This window comes from Heterodontus francisci, chromosome 20 (genome assembly GCF_036365525.1).
Source record: "Heterodontus francisci isolate sHetFra1 chromosome 20, sHetFra1.hap1, whole genome shotgun sequence".
Taxonomy (NCBI): domain Eukaryota; kingdom Metazoa; phylum Chordata; class Chondrichthyes; order Heterodontiformes; family Heterodontidae; genus Heterodontus; species Heterodontus francisci.
In genome coordinates this window covers 54,324,726-54,341,104 of record NC_090390.1, presented here as the reverse complement: position 1 = coordinate 54,341,104, position 16,379 = coordinate 54,324,726, and the positions used below count along the sequence as shown (strand labels likewise).

Genomic DNA, 16,379 nt, shown 5'->3' with positions numbered 1-16,379 from the left:
AATTCACAAGGGGCCATTGAAAGACAATTTAGGGCAAATTCCTGGATTTATAACAGAGCTGTTAAATGACTATTTACACCAGTCTATCACGTGGATAGCGTTCATGTTTCAACTGTAGGATGCATTGCATTACATATAATAGATAAGAAATGTCATCTTGGATAGGAAATATGAAAAGAGACATTGAGCTCCAGACCCAAATGGCATCCACCCAGTGTGGTTAAAGAGATGGGACAGGTGCTGTGAACTGTTGTATATTCGCTGTCGGAGTGATGTCCCTTTAAGAACTCAGTATGCTATGCTAATAAGCCAAGTACCAGGATGTACTCTTGTGACTAAGCCATAAGCACTCTGCACTGCAATGCCCTGGATGCAGATTCTGTATTGTATTAGTTTTAGCTGTTAATAAACCTTCTAGAGATCTTCACGAAACTGGAATCCACATACCTCATTGTGTTGCTTAAGATTACACAAAGAAATACATGACCCTCTTGCCCTTTTCTTCACTAAGAATCAGGGATAATTGCCTTAGGTAACTCATGCAGTTCCAATTTTCAAACAAATAAAAGGACATAGCAGAGCTGGGGAAGTGCAAATCCATCAACATGACATCCATCATAGCAAAGATGCTTATCATTAGGGATGCCCTTTGTAAATCACGCAATAAAGAAGGGGCCATTGCAGATACTCAACACGTCTTACAGAAAAGAAGGTTGGTTGTACCTTGCAAACTCGATGAGTTTTTTTTTTGAAGAACTAACTAGATTAGTTTATCCAATTGACATTGTCTACTGGATTTTCAAGAAAGCCTTCAATAAATTACTTCACCAAGTGGAATTGTATGGCATCAGTGGAAATTTGATACCTGGATAAGGAAATAGCTCCAATCCCACAGGCAAAAAGAAAATTGTAGTCAAAGGTTGTAGATAAACCTGCAGGCTGGTTAAGAGTGGTGTTCCCCAGGGATTGCTGTCAGGGCCACACTTTTTATTAATGACCTGACAGTAGTGACTGGGGTATGATCAGTAAGTTTGCGGACAAAACTAAAATTTGTTAAACTGTCAAGGCTATACAGGAGTAATCAGCTGCAAAAAGATTTACATGCACTGGGGAATGGGCTAAACAATGGCAAATTGCATTTATCTTTGTTAAACGTCATGTGGTGCATATGGGTAGGATCAACACAGAATATACTTACTTACAGGAAATGATACTGAAAGTAGCGGAGAAAAAAATCTCAGTGGTCTTGTTCGGATTGGTCAAGGTTCACTACCAATGCAGAAAAATTGCAGTCAAAGCAAATAGGATAAAGTTGTATTAATGGAACCACTCAGTACAAATCAGGGATATCACTCTGTCATTGTAACAGTTGTCGGTTAAACCACATTTGCAGAACTGTGACCAGTTTAGACCCCTCACATAGGGAGTGATATTATGGCCTTAGAAAAGGTTCAGAGGAGAGCTACAAGAATGACCCATAAAAGAATCTTAATCACTCAGATCAGCTTAAAGAGCTGTGCCTAATAACTTTAAAGCACCACAGACTTGATAGAAGTAAACAATGAAAGGGCTGTGTAAACCGTGGTGCGGAGTCAACTCCCCCTTGTCCCCTTTATTCCCTGCACCCACTTGATCCTGGCCGTCACGTGGGACTGAAGTCCTCTTAATTCAGGCTCAGGCTGAGTGTTTGGGATATCAGGTTACTGGAGAGCCACCCTCCAGCTTAATCCACAGCTACAGTTAATGGCTTAGTACAAAGAGGAGGAACTAAGTCCTTTCTTTAACTATCAATTTACTTTATTCACGTTGTTGTACAATGTAAGAATAAGGCTTATATAATTAGACAAAAGCATGCAACTCCAACTGAGTTATACAGTTAATAACAAAACTAGCTAGAATTCATAAGCAGCCACTAGGTTCCTCTGACCTTTCCCTGACTGAGTCACAGAAAACTTAAGGATAATACCCGAAAAAGGGAGAGTTAACGCTGACCAGGCATTCCGTTCTCTCTCTCTTCTACGTCGTCGCCGCGTTGCTCACGCAGGGTCTTCCACTTCCATGATGGTTGATCTCCGGAGTTTTCGCTGGCTCGATGCCCAAAAAGCTCTCTTATTCTGTTGCTCATCTCTTCAAATCGGAGCGGTGTGTTTCCGGTCGGCTGAAGCCTGCTCACCTCGTTCACATCTTCTCTTAATTGGCCCAGGCCCAAACATCCCGGTATCACACAGTGTCCAAATAAGGCCCTTTTCCGGTGATCGATCCTTTGACTTGTCTCAAAGTAATTAGTTCAAACAGGTTTTTACCAGCACAGGCCAGTGTCTGAACTCCAGGTTACTACAGGTCAAACAATCCGCAGTTTGTAACTGATTCTGTATTTCTTGCAGCCCCTGGTCAACAGCTGGATCACAAGATAAGACGGGAGTAGGTCATTCAGCCCCTTGAGCCTGCTCCAACAATACACAAGATCGTAGCTGATCTGATTGGGGCCTTAACTCCACTTTCCTGCTGACCCCCATAACCCTCGACTCTGCTGTAGATCAAAAATCAGTCTAGCTCAGCCTTGAATATATTCGACGACCCAGTCTCCATTGGAATTCTCTTCCCCAAAGAACAAAGATTACTGACCATCTGAGAAGAAATTCCTCATCTCAGTCTTAAAAACTATGCCCCCTAGTTCAGGATTCCCCCACAAGTGCTAATGGCCCCATTCAATGTTAATGGGCACCTTTTTCAACCAGTTGGACTAAAAATGACCTTTGCAGACCTGGAGGCTCTAGACTCACTCTGGATAATAGGTATGGCCAACCACCACTTTATCAAGAAGACTAACATTCAAACACCATTGTCTAACAATGGCCACGCATTCAGAGACATGGTATTGTCATGAAAACCACACCTGCCAAAATGAGACATTAATTTCATATGAACATTAATTTTAAACTGTTACTGGACTGAAAAAACTAGCTTGGTTTAAAAGGGCTGTGGCTGAAAACATGAAAGCTCATTTTGCATTCTAAAAGACAGTTTAAAAAAAAAGCCAATGGCAACTGCTCACTGATTCAATTAAAGATTGGTCTGGGCAACCGTGATCCACATCCTGTCTGTGTAAGAGACAGCACTACAACCCCCACCGAGAGCTTTCAAATCCACAGACTGCAGGAGCTGTTCCAAATAAGGGGTTAGTCACATGACTAACCTGCTGGCCAACTTGGAGTTTTGAATTGTGCTCATGGAATATTTTATTTAGAGATCCAGCACCGAAACAGGCCCTTCGGCCCACCGAGTCTGTGCCGACCAACAACCACCCATTTATACTAACCCTACAGTAATCCTATATTCCCCATCACCTCCCTACACTAGGGGCAATTTACAACGGCCAATTTACCTACCACGTGCAAGTCTTTGGATCTGGGAGGAAACAGGAGCACCCGGCGAAAACCCACGCAGACACAGGGAGAACTTGCAATCTCCGCACAGGCAGTACCCAGAATCGAACCCGGGTCCCTTGAGCGGTGAGGCTGCGGTGCTAACCGCTGCGCCACTGTGCCGCCCTAGTTGGAAGAGAGACTGCAATTTGAAAACAGAGAGAGGAGAGACTGCTCTCCCTCTCTCACGAAGTTCCAGGGGATCCACTGAAGCCACTCAAACCTCAAGAAAAAAGACTGCTGCAGCTAAACAAGTTTGAAAGTGTGCACTGGGCCCCAATGAGAACTGCAAGACAACTGCAATCCAAGACTTTACATCAAACTCAAAAGCTAGTAACTGAACTCCAGCTATTACTTTAAACCTCTCTCCTCCTCTGTCTCTATTTGCATGTGTGCTTATCGCATATGCATGCTAGTGTGGTCGCGTCACATATTTCTAGGAGTTTTAGCTGAATTAGAGTGTTTTAAGGTTAATAAACTTACACCTTTCTCGTTTAAATCCAAGAAAACCTGTCGGGTTGATTTCTTTGCCATTACAATTAGAGAGTGGTGAACAAGGGTTCAGAGTGGAAGCTTAAAACAGTGTTTTAAAAGTTAAACCCTATTACAGCCAAACCAGGCAAAGGCTGAGAGGCAACCCCCTAGACCCCTTTCACACCTGGTCAGAACAGTATGAAATCAGGGGACAGCAACTTTTGGTCACCCAACAGTAATCAACCCAGTAAAGTTCCTTCTTTTAAAGAAAAAAAGTTCTGTGCAGAATGCCAGCAGCCAGGAAGCTGAGAGAATTATTGCAGCCAAGACCACTCTGCTGAATACTATCTTTAAAAACTACCTTGAGGCAGAGACATAAAGGTGACCTTTGAAAACTCCACATCTGAGATATTGAAACAGGACCTTCACTATTGGCCTGTAACTGAGAGTTAACCAAAGAAGTCTGCAGCAGAGCATCTGTCCACCGGAAACTCTCCAAAGCTCGACTCCAGTGAGCAAGACAAAACAGGCCTGCACCATTTAAATTTTACTCCCGGGAAACAAACCAGGTTTCACAAAGAAATCTTTAAAAAAAGACCTAAATGCTTGCTATCTTTTCATTTCTATCTTTTCTCATGTGTGCACATGATGTTGCTGATTTTTGGATTGTTAAACATTTATCTTTCTTTAAACCTACAAGATAACTTGTAATTTGTCTGTTTATTGACAATTAAAATGATCAAGGGTTAAAATACATCTCTAATAAAAACAGTCTGCAGTCAGTTGAGAGGTGAAAAAGGAAACCACCCCTATCATTTCCTACCTGTCCATAACAAGGCCCCAGTGATCCCTGTGGCATTCCAATAATTAGTTTGCCAACTTGAAAATTCTCCATTTATCCCGACTTGGTTTCCTGTTAGCCAATTCTCTCTTCCTGCTAATATACTACCCCCAACACCATGAGCTCTTATCTGACATAGCGAGCTTTTATGTGGCACTTTATCGAATGCCTTTTGGAAATCCACACATTTACTGGTTCCCCTTTATCCACCCTGCTTGTTACATCCTCAAAGAAGTCTAATAAATTTGTCAAACATTATTTCCCTTTCTGAAAGCTATGCTGACTCTGCTCGATTTAGAAAATAACATCCTGCTACAATTTCCTTAATAACGGATTCCAGCATTTTCCAAATCACAGATGTTAGGCTAATCGGCCTATAGTTTTCTGCTTTCTGTCTCCCTCCTCTTTTGATTAGAGGTGTTACATTAGCAGTTTTCCAATCTGCTGGATTCTTTCCAGAATCCAGGGAATTTTGGAAGATCACAAGCAAAGTATCCATTATCTCTGCAGCCAATTCTTTTAAGACCTTACGATGTAGGTCACTGGGTCCAGGGGACTTGTCAGCCTTTAGTCCCATTAATATCCCACTCACTTTCTCCAGTAACAGCAATTGTTTTAAGTTCCTCCCTCCCCTTTGCCGTGTGATTTTCTACTATTCTTGAGATGCTTTGTATGTGAAATCAGATACAAAATACTTGTTCATAGTCTATTCCATATCCTGGTTTCCCAATATTAATTCCCCAGTATCATCCTCTAAGAGACCAATGTTTACTCTAGCTACTCTCTTTCTTTTTATATTCTTGCAGAGGCTCTACTTGAATATTTCTTGCTAGTTTACCCATAACAATTTCTCCCTTTTAAGCCATCCTGGGCTGATTTCTAAACTTTTACCAACCACCTGGCATACCATTAATCTTCGCAGCATTGTTCACCTTTTCATTCAAATTTGATACCACCTTTAACTTCCTTGGCTAGCAACGGGTGGGGCATCCTTCTTGGGGAGTCTCTTTCTCAATGGAATATATTTGTTGAGAGATATGAAATATCTCCTTAAATGTCTGCCTGTACTTCTCTACCGTCTTACCTTTTAACTTATTTTCCCAATGTCGTCTTCATAAACATAAATTAAGGCAATTATAAGGGTAAGACACTAGTTTCAGACCCAAATTTCTCACCCTCAAATTGAATGCGAAATTCTATGATATGATCATTTTTGCCTTTACTCTAAGGCCATTAATCAATCCTGTCTCATCACAAAGTATCAAGTCTAAAATAGCCTGCTCCCTGGTTGGTTCCTGAAGGTATTGTTCTTAAAAAACTGCACCGAATACACTATGAACTCATCCTCCAGGCTATCTTTGCCAATTTGATTCATGCAATAAGATTAAACCACCATTATAGTCCCTTTCTTACAAACCACCTTTATTTCTTCATTAATACTCTGTCCTACAGTGTAGCTGTTAGGGGGCCTATAAACTACTCCCAGCAGTGACTTCTTTCCTTTGCTATTTCTTATCTCCACCCATACAGATTCTACATCTTGATGTTCCGAGCCAAGATCATTTCTCACTACTGTACTAATCCTTTATTAACAGAGCGACACCACCTCCATTTCCTTTCCTTCTGAAGCGTCAAGGTTACAACCAGGTGAGCAATGTCTACGGGTCTGTTACTATCTTTACCTGGTTTTATTCTAACAGGGTTTAATTTTAAACAGTGTTTTGAGCTCCCATTTGTGAATCCTTGTTCAATTCCAATAATAAGACAAAGATGAGCACAAACAGGCTTTCTTTGGTTTAAAACAGAAAGATGAAATTTATTAAACCTTAAACTCTAATAAGGTTCACGCCTACTGATATGATGCACCCACACTAGCATGTACACACAATATAAACATGCAGATAGGGACAGAAAAGAGAAGTAGAACAGTTTGAGGCAATACTTTGTTACTGTTTCTCGAGCTCACTGTAGTCCTTGATTGAAGATATGGTCTTGCGTTTCGTTGGGGCCCAGTCGTTGTCTTAAAAACTTGTTTACGTAGGAAACCTTTCTCTGAGTTTCATGTGTTTTCACAAGATACAGTTCCATGGGAAGAGATGAAGGCAGGCAGACAGGAGAGGCTATAATTCTTGCTTCAGTTCCAGGAGAGATCTTTACTCCACGAGCACACAGCTTTGTCTGTTCAAATCCCTTTGTTGGGAGTTCAAATTTAAAAACAACTCCCAGGTTGACCAGCAGGTCAGTCATGTGACTTGCTCTTTTATATGGACAGCTGCTTTGCCATTGTTTGAACATTGTCTGGGACAATGCAAATATCCCTCCAGTCAGGGCTTGCAATTTTAAGTTTTAATGTTCATATGGTGAAATAACGTGTGCCTCAGTCTTGGCAGGTGGGGGGTTTGCCAGACAGTCAAATACTCCAGAATATTCAGTTGCCAGCCTCGGTCACCTTGCAAATACATCTCTAATACCTCTGCAGGCTGCATGCCTACAGATTATTTCTGTTTGATAGATTGGAGAGAACCAAAGGACATACATTTTAACTACACAGAAGGAATAGGCCAAGTGTGACGTGTTTCCTCTTTGCCCAAAGAGTAGCGAGCCTCCAGAATGCATTGCCTACTGAATCTCTGCAAGCCTTTATGAGGGAACTGGGCCCTTGGATGGGCAGAGATCACATCTTATACAAATGCAAGTGAATTTACAATTAACATACACATGCTCAAAGTGGTCTCCTAGACTGGTTTTGATTACAAGAGGGGATCAGAGGGGGATTTTCCATATTTTATTTCCCACCTCACAGGAAGTTACATGTCTGCCGGGGGGGGGGGGGGGGGGGGTGGGAAAGAGAAAGAGAGAAAAGGTGTGTAAGAAGGGTGTAGTTGTAATGCTCCAGGCATCATAGGTATGTGCAGGCTTGATGGACAGGAAAAGACCTGTTGGCCCATTATTTTCATATGTTTGTATAGAGGGTTCAAACTTAGACTGGACTAAATTTTGATTCTCATTACTTCTGTTACAGATCCCTAAAGTGGAGTTCAGTATATTCTCTAAAATGCACAAATCAAGTGCACACAAGGAACTTAGACTAGATGGGATGAAAAGCTCCGTAAACACAAACCAAGAATTCTGAATACTACAGGGTAGTGAACATAGAATCAGTGATAATGTTTAAAAAGGAGAAAACTATTACAAACCTATTAGAAACCCAATATAAAAGGTTGATGAGAAATATCAAATATTTTACTCATCTGAAGAACAGATGACCAAAGCAGTAATCAATATGAATTTACAAACAATAGGTCACACCTCAAACCCTTTGAGTGAACTGAATTAGTGGGCATGACTCACTTACATTGAAAAAAAGGATTCTGAACCGACTGTTTCATTGAGTTTATTTTAACCATACTCCAGTTAAAAACTGCATATTTGAACAATTTTGCATTTTTAACATTCCCTACCTTACAACAGGTCAGACAAATGTTGCAACAGCAAGATAGATTTAAATCAAACGTTCTCTGCACAATGTCCTGACTTGCCATCCTAGTTAGACAACTGACTAGATGCACAGCATCAGCCAAATCAAAAACTGAAGGCAAAGAGAACCTGGGATGCTCTTGGGTACATAACCCCAGAAGATTAGCAGGTAACCTCTCCACTTTTTTCAGGTAATTGTTTAAATATAGCAGTTAGAATTTAAGTAGAGGGCCAGATCTTAGATGAGATGATTTCCAAAGACCATTAGTATTTAAGGTCGTGTTCTGCAGAGCACCAAGTAATGGTATTGAATAGCGGTCAACTGTGAGCTTCTCAAATAAAATGTCCTTAAAATCTTTCATCTGATTTTAAAAACACTCAAATTATCACATTTAGCACAGCATGAGCAATTAAAATCTATAAATACATGCAGAACACCAACAGATGCATCATAAAATAGCATAACTCAACTCAAATATTTTATACATAATGAGATGCCAGAGAACAAGCATGTCCTTGCAATTATCCACAGGTAACCCCTATGCAGGTTCTTGTGGAAATTTTCATAGCTCTGTTTCAGAGATAATGGACAAAATGAGCTTGTGCCTTATAGATACCATACCAATAAGAAACAACGATTAAAATAATTGAAAAATCCACATTTTCATAGTTACAGAGCTTCTTTTAAATACAGAATGTTCACAATCACTGTTGTTTACTAACCTGTATTCATTGGCAGCAACTTCTTGTAATTGAACAGCTTCGTCACATATTCTTCATACTCTCCCAGTACATTATTGTAGAAAGCTCGTGAAGTGAGAGTCAATTTATCAGCTTGAGATTTAAGTGCTCCAATAATCTTTGGGTGACAATGGCCTTGATTTACAGCACTGTAAGCACTCAAGAAGTCAAAGTACCGCCTGCCTTCAACATCCCAGACATAAACTCCTGAAAAGGTGAGTTTGATCAAAGCTATGACATTTGTTAAATATTTGAAGTCCACTTTATGTCAATTGGAAAAACTAATTCACCAGCACAGGCATAATGGGCCAAATGGTCTCCTCCTGTGCTACAAGATTGTGATTCTACGACAAGATGAATCCCTCAACCACTTTCACATCAATGAAAACTGGTTCAATTTGCAGATGATATCAAGTTCAGAGGGAAATTGAAGGATGAAGCATAAAAATTACAAAAAACAGGGAACCGAAAAAAAATGAGTAACCAGAAAATTGGCACAAATCTTCAGGTGGACAGGTGTTGCATATAGGAAGTGGGTGACTTATTCATAGAAACATAGAAAATAGGAGCAGGAGTAGGTCATTCAGCCCTTCGAGCCTGCTCTGCCATTCATTACGGTCATGGCTGATCATCCAACTCAGTAACCTGTTACCATCAATGGTGTGAAAATAGCTGGGAATGAAATCAAGAGATTCTACTAATACTTTTAGATCTATGTTCAAGATGTCCAAACAAAGCCAATATAATATTGAACCATATACAGCCAAAGCAGTTTGGTAGAAATCAGAGGAAGTCATAATAAAAATGTATATTGCTCTGGCCAGGTCACACTGATGTACTCTGTCTAGTTCAGGTCTCTGAAGCACAAGGGAGATGCAGAGAAAAACCACTGGGCAAATCTCTCGTTTTAGAGGTCTAAGAGATGAAGAAAGATTCTCAAAAGAATAAATCTAATAAGTGATTTTACAGATCCACGGATGAGTGATTTTTAGCTACAAGGTTAGGATGGAGAAAGTGGAGTTGTTCTCCTTGGAGCAAAGGAGATTGGAGGGGAGATTTGATAGAGGTGTACAGGATTCTGACAGGTTTAGATAGGGTAGACAAAGAAAAGGTATTCCCATTTTCTGTTGGTGCAAGGACCACAGGAAAGAGATTTAAGGTTTTGGGCAAGAAGTGCAGGGGAGGGATGTGAGGAACAAGTTTTTTTTTTTTATACACAGTGAGTGGTGATGACCTGGAACTCAGTGCCTATGAGGGTGGTGAAAGTGGAAAATTGAATAGGCAATGGAGAGAAATAATTTACAGAGCTATGAGGATACAGCCAGAGAATGGGACTGATTGGATTTCTCTGCAGAGAGCTGGTATGTACGCAATGGGCCAAATGCCCTCCTTCTGTGCCATTATGACTCCATGACATATAGAACATAGTTATCAATATAGAAAAGTTAAATCCGGGAAATTACTTTAAATTAAACTGCAAGAGTTGGCCAAGGGAACAAGTTCAAAACCAGTTCAACGAAGATTTCAGACTAATCTTAAAAAGTACTTCATGCACAGTGGATATATGGAATAGGCTATCAGGTTGAGCAGAGAAAGCAAAAATATGCAACCATTTAAGATCTAACTGGTGCTCCAATACAGGAGGGACTTCACCTGGATGGATGAGGAGCTGAATGACTTCTCTCATCCAGAGTGATTAATATAAGACATCCAAAAGCAAGCTGTACAATCACCAAGCCTTGAATCAAAATGGCCTGTACTCTATTTCAATAAATTTGAATACAACATGAAATATCAATTGTATTTGGCTTAAAAGCACAAGCAATGCTGTAGCTGTGTTTGGCTTGGGCATTGTTGATTGTAGAATCAGCAATTAAGTTTAAGATCAAGCATTCAAGTGCCTACCTTCCCCTTTGGCCAATGCTACAGGCAGTGGACTATAATTATGCGCACCATACTTTTCTTCACGTGCAAAAACCTCTTCTGAAGTAAGTGACTTCTCAGATTTTAATGATGTTTCGGTGGCGGCAGAGTAAGCCACTGTCTTGAGTCTTCGCTTCAAGACCGAAGCACTGGAACTTATGGAATGTGAGAATCGGGACAGCATTTTTAAAAATACGTTCCAAGCTTTGCTGCACAAATGAAGGAATAGAGTTTAATTATTTGTGTATTAAATTTTATGCAATTTATGAAACAATGAAACTTGGCCTCAGCTAATATTCCATTTCAATGTTTCAGCTACGATGCTGAAACATTCAAATAAGTTTTAAATGACAAATGAAGTACGTGCACAGGTACTATCCATTTGGAAAATAAAATCACATCCCATAAACAGCAACATGAACATGAGTTAACTTAAATCTTCTGGGCTGCATCTGAATACTTAGTACTTCTTAGAAAAAACTGTGCAAGGACCAAAACTAGAAGGTATTACAGATGAACAGCATTTAAAAGTAATTTACAGACTCCATCTCCGGTTCAGTAGGTATGAGGCAGTCACTTGCCTAATTCCTACACAGCCCAGACCAATGCACAAGATTAGCCCAATTCAACAATCCCTTCCTAACATCCCACAGAAGCCAAAATCTTAACCCTCCTCTACACAGCCATGATGCAACTACATCTGATGTCAAGAAGCCATCACCAAATTGTATTGCTCTCCAAACAGCACCCTTGCCATGCAAGGAAGTTCATAAATATGTATACTTTTAGGATCACTTCTAATGTTTAACAAAAATAGGGAACTTGACACAGGAAAGCAAGGCTGAGCAAGTGAATTTATTTTTGCATATACAGAGTTAATATAGTAATAAAACTATGCCGGACTACTTTAATGCTTGCTTCAGCATCACTGAAAGCTTGGAGCTGGCAATAGTCTGGAAGGACGTCGTATTATGTTTCCAGATGATGCAACAAGCAGGGAATATTGCTCTAGTTAACTGAGGATTGGCTTGTACAGCCAGCAATGAATAAATACCAACACAATCACAGAATCATTCCAGTGCAGAAGGCAGCCATTTGGCCCTTCAAATCTGCACCAGCTCTCTAAAAGAGCAACGCCCTCTGTTCTATTCCCCTGCCTTCTCCCCCAATCCTGCACATTCTCTTCTCATTCAGGCAGCGCATTCCAGACCTTAACTCGCTGCGAGAAAGTTTTTCCTCAAGCACAAATGTACAAATATTTGCACTTTAATATATTGTATTTTAGAGACAAACTAAACTGCTATAAAGGTAATTAACAAAGGCATTGTACTTTCACTGCCCCTAACCCACCCACCCCCACAAATATCTCTATCCTGTGCCGTTTCCCAGTTTGTGACTTTTTTGTTTTACTCCTGTTGTAACATACAAGAGCAAAATACAGCAGATGCTGGAAATACTCAGGTCAAGCAGCATATGTGGAGAAAGAAAATAAACAGAGTTAACGTCTCAGGGAGAGTACATTTCAGAGTGCTGACAAAAGGTCAATCGAGCTGAAATGTTAATTCTTTCTCTCTCCACAGATGCTGGCTGATTTGAGTATTTCCAGCATTTTCTAGACCATTTGTGCCTTTCTTGCTACTAAAAGCACCTAGATATGATGTTTTAAACCATCACTCCTGCTAACCACAATCAAGTTTCTGAAAAAACTGCTTACTCTATATAAAGCAAGCTTTATTTTGTAGCCCATCCTAACAGAAACATTAGACAGCAAAAATTTGATTTCTATGATAAAATAAACTTAATCCTAAACTTTGTAATTACATTTCAAACAATACCCAAAGTGACCTAGAAATATTCACCATTTTGGAACAAATTCTGGGTTATTAGATCAGAACATCAAGCGTTTTCATGGAAACTTGAACACTAGGACCAGATTGAAAGGCAAGTTACAACCAATGAATGCCCTTTTGTAACTCAACTCCCAGGAACAAAAACTCTGAACGACATGCCTACAATTACTGAGCCTGGAATAAACCATAACCATGTTCCTGAAAATATATTTAGCAAAAGAAAGTTTCTGATGAAAGGTCATCAACCTGAATAGTTAACTACTTCCCCCTCCACAGATACTACCTGACCTGCTTTCTGTATTTATAATAATCTTTCATTACAACACTTGAACACAAGAATTAAAATCACTAACAGCACCATCAAACACCACACTGCATTTAAATATTGTCTCTGGCAAAAACAGTTGCTTTTGATGTCCGTGAATCTTAAGAAATAGGTTTTGGCAGAACCACCCAACACTTGTCTAACATTGAGTTCCGAAGAAGGGTCACTGACCCGAAATGTTAACTCTGTTTCTCTTTCCACAGATGCTGCCAGACCTGTTGAGTGGTTTTTATTTTTTTGTTTAGAGATACAGCACTGAAACAGGCCCTTCGGCCCACCAAGTCTGTGCCGACCATCAACCACCCATTTATACTAATCCTACACTAATCCCATATTCCTACCATATCCCCACCTGTCCCTATATTTCCCTACCACCTACCTATACTAGGGGCAATTTATGATGGCCAATTTACCTATCAACCTGCAAGTCTTCGGTGGTGGGAGGAAACCAGAGCACCCGGCGAAAACCCACAGACACAGGGAGAACTTGCAAACTCCACACAGGCAGTACCCAGAATTGAACCCAGGTCGCTGGAGCTGTGAGGCTGCGGTGCTAACCACTGCGCCACTGTGCCGCCCATATTTCAGCATTTCTTGTTTTTACTTGTCAAAGTGTTGTGAAGGGAGTGAGGCAACTGCAGCAACTGAGTTGCTGATTGGTCAGTGGGTTTAATACACCCTTGATATCAAAAGGAATACATTACAGAAAATACTTCATGATGCATGCCAACTTTCAAGTAATCTACAAATCATCCTGCAACCAAAATATCTTGAATATTTATATAAGCTACCATCTTCCTCTAAAACCAAACATTTACAAGACAAAAAAGCACTTTAAATAAGCAGCCCATTTATAAAATGACAATTTTTTTTTATATAAAAGACTGCATTAAACTGAGATCTTGCAGTAAACATAACCATGTTTCACCTGGACCCCAGCATTCCCCAAATGGCAAGCAGGAGTTGCAAAGCAACCAAGCATAGTACACATTTTCTAAAAAAATATTTTTAACAGTTTAACAGCTTGGGGTAAATACTGTACAGACCAATCAGCTCCCTGCAAACTCACAATTGAGGAGCTTGTAACCTGAAACCCATGTTGTAGGGTATTCCCAAGTGCAGAGGCACCTGCAGTAAATATCATACTGTTTAAATGTTATTTGAGTAAGTAGACACAGACAGTTGGGCTGACCAAGCAGGGTCCCTCATATCAGTGTATAAGACAGTTGCTTTGTGTAACTGCAGACTGCACGAAGCAATCAGGAATGCAAGCTTGAGAAAGGTAAAAGGATTCATTGTGAAGACTCAAGGGTAGTTGATAAGGGGGTCTGGGAAACATCACAAGATGATCAGGGGGCTTGCTATGAGCTGATCACGTAGCCACCTGATGCCTAATGAGTAATCTAATTGGTAATATGTGTAATGTATGTAATCAATAACCATTATGATTGGATTATGTCCAGCCGGGATGGGCTGAGTATATCTGTTGTGGATTTTCCTTTACATAAAAGCAAAATACTGCAGATGCTGGAAATCTGAAATAAAAACAAGAAATGCTGGAACCACTCAGCAGGTCTGGCAGCATCTGTGGAAAGAGAAGCAGAGTTAACGTTTCGGGTCAGTGACCCTTCATCGGAACCTTTGTTCAGTGGAGAGGCATCTGGACAGACTAGTGACCTGCTCCCCGCTGGCGTAACTCAATAAACTGTTTAACATTGGAGCAGACCTGAGTGTCGAGTGATTCTTCTAGATTCATTCCCACTAACACCCACATTTCAGCTGTAGCAACATTCATTTTGGTTTGAATATGCTCCAAAGTCAAAATAAAACAGCTCCCCTGCTACCATTAAGTGGGCTTTCAACCTGGCCTTAATATCTCAGAGCTGCATGATTTATAGCCATCCTAACTTCTGCTGAAGTATACCAAAATACATCCACAACTCTATTGAAATCATCCAAGTGTCCACAAACAGGCTTAAAGCAAACTGCAAACACAGACTTCACTATTCCCTGTACACTAGCTTTCTTCAATGGCTGGCAATACAGAACACTCGAACACATTTAACTGCTCTGCTATTTTTTAGCTTAGAAATACAGCACTGAAACAGGCCCTTCGGCCCACTGAGTCTGTGCCGAACATCAGCCACCCATTTATACTAATCCTACACTAATCCCATATTCCTACCAAACATCCCCACCTGTTCCTATATTTCCCTACCACCTACCTATACTAGTGACAATTTATAATGGCCAATTTACCTATCAAAATGCAAATCTTGCTTAAGGGAGGAAACCGGAGCACCGGAGAAAACCCACGCAGACACAGGGAGAACTTGCACAGGCAGTACCAGGAATCGAACCCGGGCTGCGGTGCTAACCACTGCGCTATCTTTTCATCGCCATAACAGATAGAAATGACTTTACTTCCTTATAAATTGGCAGATCGACCAATTACCAGCGGGGTGGGACATCCAGCGTTCCCTTCATTTACAATTAATCACATCGCAGGGGCCAGGAGTGAACAAGTTAATTCATCGTTGTCTGCAGACGGAGTAAGGGAGAAACAGGCAGCCGAGAAATCGCGTCAAAATCCGGCATTTCCAAGCGAGTTACAATTAACCGCGCCGATGCGATGTGGCCCAACCCGAGGAAAAAAACAGGTTATCCGAATCAGCCGAAAGAGTGCTCATGCTCCTCCTCACCTTCACCGCTCCTTCTAAAGCTGCTAATCTCACTGGAACCAACGCATGCGTGTTCCCGATGACCGTTTAAATAGGCGCGTGTGACCCACGTGACGGAGGCTGGTCTGCGCGCCACGCAACCGGAAAGATCTGCGTTACTAGCCGCCGTCAGTGAAGATGCTGTGGTGGGTGGCGGTTCGGGTACGGCTTGTATCTAGGAAAAAGGAGATAGCCTGAGCCTTGGTAAAATGTCGAAACAGCTTGTTACATTTCGGATAAGGTGGCCGTATTTTTTATTTGCAAAACTGACTTACAACACACCACCTATTTATATCATAGACCAGTGGGAGCACAGAAGGAGACTATTCCACCTGTTGTGTTCATGCCAGCTCTCGACAAGAGCAACTCAACAAATCTCACCACCTAGTCCTCTCAGCCCCCCCCCCTACCTTTCCCTTCCCCCCCCCCCACCTTTCCCTCCCCCCCACCCCCCCTCCATTTAAGAGGCATCTGAACAGGTACTTGAATGAGCAAGGCATAGAGGGATATGGAATTAATGCAGGCAGGTGGGATTATATATAGATAGGCATTATGGTTGGCATGGACGCGGTGGGTCGAAGGGCCTGTTTCTATGCTGTACAA

The 16,379-nt window shown here is 41.0% G+C and overlaps 1 protein-coding gene across 2 annotated transcripts in view; it reads right to left on the bottom strand.

Moving 5' to 3' along the window:
• The window catches only part of LOC137380639 (ornithine aminotransferase, mitochondrial-like), a 41,320-nt gene extending 25,490 nt beyond the window's left edge, over positions 1-15,830 (bottom strand). Inside the window, exons 1-3 of one of the 2 annotated variants that reach the window (XM_068052799.1) lie at positions 15,759-15,830; positions 10,864-11,090; positions 8,941-9,165 (exon numbers count right to left, since the gene is read on the bottom strand). In XM_068052799.1, the coding sequence (XP_067908900.1) occupies positions 8,941-9,165; positions 10,864-11,065 (427 nt within the window). In that variant the 5' untranslated portion in view covers positions 11,066-11,090; positions 15,759-15,830. Of the gene's footprint in view, positions 1-8,940; positions 9,166-10,863; positions 11,091-15,511; positions 15,679-15,758 lie in introns of those variants that run through there. The other variant, XM_068052798.1, reaches the window with a different exon arrangement.
• Between the last annotated feature and the right edge of the window lie 549 nt (positions 15,831-16,379).